The sequence below is a fragment of the Suncus etruscus genome, chromosome 1 (assembly GCF_024139225.1).
Source record: "Suncus etruscus isolate mSunEtr1 chromosome 1, mSunEtr1.pri.cur, whole genome shotgun sequence".
NCBI lineage: Eukaryota > Metazoa > Chordata > Mammalia > Eulipotyphla > Soricidae > Suncus > Suncus etruscus.
Genome location: NC_064848.1, coordinates 8144422 through 8154171, shown reverse-complemented (window position 1 = coordinate 8154171; position 9750 = coordinate 8144422). Strand labels below are relative to the sequence as shown.

Below are 9750 nucleotides of genomic sequence, written 5' to 3'. Positions count from 1 at the left end.
CATTTGTTATAGTCTTGAATCAAATAAATCAGGGCTAGTCGAATTATTGTTTAAGCCACACCCAGCTTGGTGCTTGGGATCAGGGGACAGGTCTCTCCTAAAGGTGTATTGGGGGACTATGTGGTGCCAAGAATTGAGCCCAGGGGCTCACACGCAAGGTGTGTGCCCTAGCCACAGTCCTAGACCAACCAGATTTTCGGTTACAAATGACTCAGGAAGCAGCTCAGAGATATAAAGGGTAGGTGCTTGCTTACCTTGCATGCGGCTGACCCCAGTTTGAATTGCTGGCACTACAAAAGATCACCAAATACTGCCAGGAGTAGGATTTATGAACACAGAGCCAGGAGTGAGCCCTGAACACAGCTGGGTGTGACTTCAAAGCAAAACTAAAATAACTAATGAGTTAGGGAGATTAAAATCAGATAAACAAGTAAAATTAGTCAAGAAAGGTAAGACATTTTATTTTACATACAAAAAGGGTGCAAACGGAGTCCTTTCCTCTCAAACTGGAAAAGAGGTCTACTTAAAGATCACATTTGTATTTTCCATGATGCCCTGGGAAATGGGCTATGCTGTGATAACACACTAAGATAACATTTTCTGTTTTCTCCAAAGAAGGCTACTTCCTCTGCAGGAGTTTTTCTTGTGTATAAATCTCTTTTGAAGAAACCATTCCAAATACACTTGAAATCAACATTCATGTTAAAAAATACTACAAGTTTAATTTTCACAGCTGAGCTTTACCACCAGCATCAGGGTTTATGAAATATTACATGTCTAAAAATGTAAATAAAAAAAGCATTTAACAATAATCTGACACATTCATACATCAATTAAAACTGATTTCCACATCGGATTTATACATTATCTAATTATTTTAAATTGCAATCAACATCCCAACACCTTTTCAAAAGTACAATGGAAAAAGTTTATAGAAACAATATAATAAATTAGAACATGTCATATATCCAATGGAAATCGATGAGCCGACATTATTTTTCATGGGAGGGTTTATTTTTGGTTTCATCACTTTTCTGCAGTTTACTCTTCTGCTCTATAAACAGGGCTCATTCACAGAGCAAGTTTGTGGTGACTCAAGGCCGAGATGCTCACGTTACTTTACTTCCAATAACATTCAGGAACACATGGTCCCAGCGACCTGGGGTGTGAATCTTTATCGAAGTGAAATGCATACAAATGAATGCACGCACGCACGCGCACACACACACACACACACACACACACACACACAGCATACGCATACAGATATGACCATACACACACCCATCTGTAATCTATTTTCCCCCAAAGAAATGGCTCGTTTTTCCTGAGACATTCCCAACAGACTGAATAAGCTTCTTAAGAAAAGACTTACTTCCATGGCATGGATTTGGTCTGGAGCTCATGAAGAGGAACACAAAAAACGCCTCACTGGCCTGAAAGAGGGTGTTGGGGCTGGGAGGAGGTAGGAGCACAACCAAGACAGATGTCCTCCTGTGCTCTGAGATCACTGCACTGCACCCCACTTGTTTCCACCAGATATCCTCTGCTCCAAGACTCTGAAGTGGTAATGGCACCAGGAAGATGATTGAGAAATAGACACAAAAAAAGAAAGGAACAAAAATTCTGTCCACAGAACTGAGGTTTCCTTATAACATCAAGTTTGATAATCAAACTAGAAATACACAGAATACAAGTTTACTGCTTCCTTTTTAAGTCGAACTACAAATACTGGAGTGGCTTTCTCATTTTGTTGTTGTTGTTGTTGCTGTTTGTTTATTTTTTAAGAAATATGTCAACTACTATTGTCTATATCCAGGGACTCTACTTACTATTTTGAATACAATGGAGGAGAAACTCATTCTTTTGTACCTGGCAAAAGGTATGAGGGGAAAATACGTTTAAGACGACTTCATTGATTAAAGGCTTCCCAGATTCCTTAATGACTAAACTAAGCTGCCCTAAACTCTGCCAACCTTTAGGAGAACCAGGATTTCTTTTTCCTTACTAACAAAGAAACCAGATCCCACCAAAAGAAAGACAATAAAATTGAAGGGATTCTCTTCTGATTCTGACCAACATACATACCAGCAGGGGAAGACAAAAGGGTCACCTCCCTCTAGAGGGGGCTTTGCTGGAGCGATGCTGTCAGTAAAAGCAAGAACCCAGTCGCTGCCCCCTGGCCAATCCAGGGGGAGTGCCTACTTCCCCTGGTTTCTTGAATGTATCTCCTTGTAGCAATGGCCTGGCAAAGGCAATGTATGGCTCTATAAGCTCCAATTCTGAGACACTCTAAAGTGATTTGAACACTGGAAACATTCCTTACCAGGACAACTCATGAGGGAGGGAAACCTAAATATGAAAATGGAAGGATGAAAGTGAAATGCACCAGCATATTATCAAATTCCTTGTAAAAGATGCGTTCTGCTCTGCCGTGTAGTACTAATTTTTGAAAAATACAGGCCATGCATGCTCACTGGCAGGAGGAGCAGTTAGTATATTTTGTATAAAAAAAATTAAGGCCATGATCTTTAGTAACCACTCTGATAGAACACTATCATCACTGCATATTTCTTTTGTTTGTTTGTTTGAGTCACATCCAGCAGCGCTCAGGGGTTACTCCTGGCTCTGCACTCAGAAACCGATCCTGGCTCAGGGGACCATACAGGATGCTGGGAATTGAACCTGTGTCCATCCTGGGTCAGTCACGTGCAAGGCAAACACCCTACCACTGTGCTACCACTCTAGTCCATCACTGCATATTCTGACATCAAAAGTGGCTCCTAACACTGAGACTCAACACTGAATATGCAACACCTGGGTACATTCCCACCGAATTAAGTTGGAGGCAGACTAATTGGCATGGGCTGTTAATTTGTACTATTCATCTGATTCGTATCTTCTTTCACCCTGTTTACTCCTAGACAGATCCCCAAATAGCAGGAAAAGGCTAATTGGGGGTGGGGAGGCAACCTAAAGCACACGTGATTGGCAGTTGGCAAGCTCTGCAGAGTGGTCTGGGGTGAGGGCAGTGGAAATGCCAAGGTGTGGCAGAGCGAGCAAGTGGCCCTTTGCCCTTGGGACGCTCAGACTCAGAAAGCTAGTTGCTCTGTGCCAGATTCAGGATTCATAGACCCAAGCTTGGTGCCATCACAAGGAAATGGGACCTTGATGCTTTGGTCAATTCCTGGCCTGCTTGTCTGCAGCAGCTCAAGGCTCAGAAGTTGGGAGAACTAATAGTCTTAATATTCAAGGGCTTCAAACAAACAAAAAGATACTAAATCAGTTTTAAGACTCGAAAACAAGTGACACAGAGGAAAGAGAAGAGAAAGGAAAACTACTACAGATCAAGCAGCGTTGAGTGTGGGGAGAGCTTGATCCTGCCCCACTGAGGGGCCCTGGCAGACATACTGCAAACCAATCAACAGGCACAGGACGTACAATTGGGTCCTGGTGTGCATGTGGGATGGGGTGGGGAGGGACGACACACTAACAATCAAATTGCTTCTTAGCAACATGAATCTGTACATCCATTTTCAGGAAGATTACAATAGACTCCTCCAGAGATGGGGATCACCTTTGGAATACTAGGACTCCTGGGAGGATCAGTGTTACCCTTTTTGTCAGAGGACCAAGAAGTATTCATCTCTCAAATATCTAGTAGTAGACTGGTGAGGGCATGGAGGGGGCTCCAATTAGGAATCAACTGGTGGGGAGATAGGGGTCAACGAGAACAGTGCACTAGGAAGAACCCCTCCCTGCACAACTGTTTGGATTCAACCCTTCAAGAGCTAGTCTATAAAAATATTGAAGATTAAAAAAAGTCACAAACTCAGCTTCAAGGGGGGCTTACTTGTCAGGCAAGCTGGCCACTGCCTTGGCTTTTCATGGAAGCACAGGAGGGTAGGGTAATGAGTGGGGAGGCACTTAATGGCATGGAGTGCCAGGATTCTCCAAGCTTTGCCACCACCTTTTTTGCCCTGCCTGGAGAGGCAAGGCTTTTCTAATCAGAAACAAGATAGTTACAGTGCTCTACAGGAAGTCTGAGTTGCCTCTGGGCCAGTTGAGAAATAAGGTCAATTTCTACGCCAGCGCCCTAATCACCAAGTAACATCAAGGAAGCAAACCCCACTCTTCAAAATCTGTGTGGGAAAGGGGAATACCAAGGCATCTCCTGGCCAGTTTTGTAGACAAAATGAGAGGTGACAACATTTCAGGAGCTAAGCAGGTTTGAAGTCATATCGTGGCATTTCCCAGTCAAGGGTTCTATGGAAAAGGCAAAACCCAATCATGCTATTCATGCTAATACTATTATTTTTCCATGTGAGATTTATCAAAAAAAGTACTCAGGAAATGCCAACTACCACAAAGTATTCCCACATCCTTCAACTCAAAGACAACCCCACACCTCAAGCCAGAGATGATTTCGATGTTCTCGAAACTACCCGATTAGGTCACAGTCACTGTCCTCTTCCCAGTGTCTACTTCCAGATAAATATAAGATTTCCATCCCTAATGGAAATAATCCTCTCTGCTGTTTCTCTCACACATCTGGAATGAAAGACACATCTGGAGAACCACTGAAAATTGAACTTGAGAAGGTTAACTCCCTATTTTTTTTTCTTTTTTTCTTGTGGTGCCAGTAATCAAACCCAGGGCCTCACACATATAAGGCAAGTGCTACACTGAGCTACAATCCTGTTCCCCAACACTTCTGACATTTCAAGCAGGAAATGGGGTAGTGAAATTCACAGTAGCGCGTCCTATGAGCAAACGCTGGGAGGAGGCAGCAGTGAGCACTGAACTGAACATGTGTTCATTTTTCTGGAAGGAGTCTATGTCCCAGGGACAAGACAACTTCAGAACTTTCATGTCAGTCCTTTCTCTGGAATTTTCTAGAACCAACAAATCTTATCCTTACCCTCCATAGGCCCATGTACTGAGTCCTGAGCCTGCCGTGAGGGTCCTGATAGGAGAGCTCAGGGGTCTGTCTGGTTATGCCACTCATCTGCTGGCACCCTGTGATTTCAAATCCTGAGGCTCCTTTGGCAGCTGGCAGGCAAAATCACTTTCTTCTTCAATTGGTATACTGTAGCAAAATGGTGGTGGCTATTTCATCATAAATTTTGGCCTCTGAGTCACTGAACAAATCACATGGCTATCTAATTGGAAGTCCCTGGCAGTGGAGGAAACAGAACCGATTGTTTTGTTGCTGTAGTTATCATGCCTCTCCTTCTCTGGAATCAATTGTCTCCTGGTCACAGTCTGATTCATCCAAATGCCAGAAAGTTAGGTTGTTCAAATTGCAGGTTGATGAGGTCAAGAAGCTCTGGTAGGAACATTCTTCAGCAGCTGAGAAGATGCATGAAAATTCAAGTATGCTTTCTTGTCAACCTGAGTGTTCACTCAGAATGACACAAAGTTTGGCTTCTCTTCTGGGTACTGCAGACCCAACTCATTCCATTGAGAATGTTCTCTGGACCCATGTTCTCACTGAATGTCTTGGCTGGCCCCATCTCCCTCAAAACAGAAAAAGGTAAAAACAATATAACCAGACACAATATGCATCTGCTAAGTTATTTTTGTTAAAAACAAAAGTAAAAGTGCAATAAAGTCAGTTGTTTTCCCATTGCTCAGGGACAATTCTCATTGTCCTTCACTGAGTGGAGAAGAGTTCACTTGTCCAGAAAGCTAGGAACACCGAGAGGGGACAGCAGACTGCAGATTCCTCACAGCTTGTGTCCTACAGTGTAACGTCACAGGAAGGAGGAGGGGACCTGCACCTCAGGGCTGGCTAGGGATGGAGGCCACACAGAGGAAGAGAGAGCAAACCACTTGCCAAACACAGGAGCTGGGCTCTCGACACAGCCTCCACTTCCCAGACCCCTTCAGCAGACCAGCCTCAAAAGTACTAGCTGTAAGGCTGGAGCCAGTGGAGGTTGGGGCAAGAGCCAGAAGTCAACTAAGCAGAAGGAAGAGAAGAGTAGTAGTCCTTGAGTTTTTGTGAATGACACCTTCACTGTAAACAATAGGAAGGAGGACCAACCAGGCAGCCCCCAGGGCGAGCAGTGGAGAAGCCCTGGGCCCAGCTCAGAGCCTTAGGCAGGTGGGGACAGGCACTGACCAGAGGGCACTGGCTGCCTATGCAGGCTCCTCCAGGGGGGAACTCTTCTTTTTGGTTTGGATCTCCACCCTCCCCCACAGAGGAGTCCCTTCCAGTGAGAAATGGCAGGAGTTGCAGGTGCAAAGAGTCAGAGTCCCCAGGGCCTGAGGACTCCAGGGAGGCACTGATCACTTGTGGCGCTGAGCAGCCTTCTTCCTTTTTCTCTTAAAGAAACAGCAGCACCTGGAGCACAAGGAACGACACAAGTCAGGGTAGGAGGTTTGCAACTTCAATAGCCTTCTGTCTGCTTTGGCTTATGGGAGGGAGTGGGAGTTCTGCCCCAGACCCACCCCCAGGGCAGCCTATGGCCTACAGTGCACCTGCTGGAGATAGTGAGCAGGTGTCTGCCAGGAAATCCGAAGGAAACAGCTGTACCATTTGATATACCACAAGAAATAGGCAGGGATGGAAACACATTCTTGCCCTTTTGGGGGATGTCGCATGGAAGGAGACTTACTTCCTAATCTAACAACCAACCCAGATTCCTCATAGTTATCTAGAGCCAACAGTGGGGACTCTCAGGTCTGCATAAGAATAACAGCATATGGACCTTGACACAGAGGCAGTATTCTTTAATACACAGTCAGTGGTGAGCTGATAGGAAGACCAAACAAAGGCAAACAAAGTATGATTGAAACTATTGGTGGAGCTCATGATGCTCAAAGGATTAAGACTCCTCAGCCTTCCTCCTTCCTTCCTTCCTTCCTTCCTTCCTTCCTTCCTTCCTTCCTTCCTTCCTTCCTTCCTTCCTTCCTTCCTTCCTTCCTTCCTTCCTCCCTCCCTCCCTCCCTCCCTCCCTCCCTCCCTTCTCTCCCTCCCTCCCTCCCTTCCTGCCCTCCCATCCTCCCTACACCCTTCCTTCTGCTTTTATTTTCCTTCATTCCTTTTCCTTCTTTTCCCCTCCTTCCTTCCTCTTCTTTCTTCCCTTCTTCCTTTCCCTCTCTCCTTCCTTCTTGCAAAAACAAAACAAAACAAAACACAAAAAAGACTCCTCAGCATCACATGGTCCCGAGTACCATTGTGTGTATTCCCAAACCCTAGAAAAAATTTCCCCAGGACCAGGGAAATAGCTTAGAGATAGAGCACCTGAAATTGAATGTAAAAGGCTCTAGCACCACACATACACGAGCCTGCATTCTCCAAGCCTGCACTGAAGCCTGACTCTAAGGGAAGTAGGAGCCCAGACCTCTCGACTGAAACCAGCAAAGTCCACCTTCTGTGGGGAGAGAACTGAGGTACAGATCAGCAGCAGATTACCAAGAAGCACTCAGGGGGCCGGAGAGACAGCATGGAGGTAAGGCATTTGCCTTTCATGCAGAAGGTCATTGGTTCGAATCCCCTCTGGTCCCCTGAGCCTTCCAGGAGCTATTTCTGAGCCTGGAGCCAGGAATAACCCCTGAGCACTGCTGGGTGTAACCCAAAATCAAAAACAAAACAAACAAACAAAAAGAAGCACTCAGGTTCAGGGTGCTCCTACACTCAGCTTCAGACTGCTGTTGCTGTATGGGGAAGAGAAAAGGTTGGGTCTCCCTATGCCGCCTCCTGGGTCACACTGCCAGCATGTCCCTGAATCTGAACCTGAAGCACATCTTGCTTAGGCAAGGAGGGGTTAAGGTATGGCTGGTACAAAGGACACTTTTTCTCTCTGAAACTGGCACATGGGAAATGAAGACAGTAGGTGATGGGTAAGTCAAAGATGTCGGAAGACGAAAGGCATATTGGAATGTAACTCAGACTTAAAGAACTCTTGCAAGAAAAACTGTTCTGAGAAAACCATCTCTGAAGTAGCTACTTCTCTAACCCTTCAGGTTCCATGTCAGGAGTATTCATGTGGAAAGAAACGAACTGTTGCCTACTTTCCTTACTCTTAAATCTCTCCACTGCAGTTAAGAGTCCCTTTTTGAAGTCAGAACCCAGGGTATTCTGACACCCTATGGGGAACGAGTTAATAAAATTTCAAAGAACATTCTTAGAAATGTTTACAGAGATAATAAAGGGATCTGAATGAATTAAACATCAAATTTTTGGAAACAGGAGCTCAAAGAGGTAATAAAAAAGATTTCATAGTATTGATGTTTGTAAAGTATTATTAGTGGATCTGACTAGTCATTAACCAAAGCATCATGCTTTGTTTAAATAAAAAGGATTAACATAAGCCAGAGCAATAGCACAGCAGGTAGGGCATTTGCCTTGCATGTGGCTGACCCAGGTTTGATCCCCAGCATCCCATATCCCCCAAGCCTGCCCAGAGTGATTTCTGAGTACAGGAGTAACCCCCGAGAGCTGCAGATGCGGTCAAATATATATATATATAAAAAAGAGAGAAACATTTTTTTTTGGTTTTTGGGCCACACCTGGTGTTGCTCCTGGCTGTCTGCTCAGAAATAGCTCCTGGCAGGCATGGGGGACCATATGGGACACTGGGATTCGAACCAACCACCTTTGGTCCTGGATCGGCTGCTTGCAAGGCAAACGCCGCTGTGCTATCTCTCCAGGCCCAAGAGTAACATTTTTGATTGTTTAAAAGTCCCTAGCAGGGGCTGGAGTACAGCAGATAGGAGGACACTTGTCTTGCAAGAGGCCAGCCTAGGTTTGATTCCTAGTATCCCATCTGATCCCCCAAGCATGACCAGAAATAATTCTTTTTTTTTTTTTTTTGGGGGGGGGGTTGGTTTGAGCCATACCCAGTGACTCTCAGGGGTTACTCCTGGCTATGCGCTCAGAACTTGCCCTGGGCTTGCGGAACCATATGGGATGCCAGGGGATCGAACCGCAGTCCATCCTAGGTTAGCGCATGCAAGGCAAATGTCTTACTGCTTGCGCCACAGCTTCAGCCTCCAGAAATAATTCCTGAGCACAGAGACAGAGTAAACCCTGAGCACCACTGTGTATGGCCCAAAAGATGACTCTCCCTCCCCCACAAAAATAAAAACAGTCCCTAACAGCCAGAATGATTGTATAGCAGGTAGGGATTTGCCTTCTTGCCAACCCAGGTTCAATTCCCAGCATCACACATGGTCCCCTGACAAGATAACCCCTAGCTCTGTGCTCAAGAATGACTCCTGGTGAGACTTGTGGGGGCATCTGGGGTGCCAGGAATCAAACCTGGGTAGGATACATGCAAGGCAAACACCCTACCTATCTCTCTGCCCTCAAATTACCAAAGTTAAAGCTTCAGTTGATTCTCAATCTACCCAGAAGTGCAAACAGGCCATGCAATCTGCTTTTTTTGTTTGTTTTGTTTGTTTCTTGGATTATATCTGGCAAAGCTCAGGAGTTACTCCTGGCTCTGTACTCAGCCTGGAAGAGAGGCTCAGGGGATGACATGGGATGCCAGAGAGAACCTGGATTGGCCATGTGCAAGGCAAACGCTCTACCCACTATGTAATCACTCTGACCCCTCAATCTGCTCTTTAATTCCTTTTATTGCCTCGTGGGGCCCACACCACCTGCTCAGGGGCTACTCTGGCTTTGTGCCTGTGGATAGCTTCTAGTGTTGCCTCCTGTATGTGCTCAGCCAGTTAAATTGTATCTTTGGCCTTGCAATTAGTTGGCTTGTGGTAATTACCAGCATCAAGATCTGTTAA

General features: G+C 45.4%; 1 protein-coding gene across 1 annotated transcript in view; it reads right to left on the bottom strand.

Annotated features, from left to right (window-relative positions):
• Positions 1-5863: 5863 nt before the first annotated feature.
• Positions 5864-9750, bottom strand: part of CSNK1G1 (casein kinase 1 gamma 1) — a 142156-nt gene continuing 138269 nt past the window's right edge. Inside the window, exon 12 of the mRNA XM_049777951.1 lies at positions 5864-6346. Within this exon, the coding sequence (XP_049633908.1) occupies positions 6292-6346 (55 nt within the window). The 3' untranslated portion in view covers positions 5864-6291. The remainder of the gene's footprint in view (positions 6347-9750) is intronic.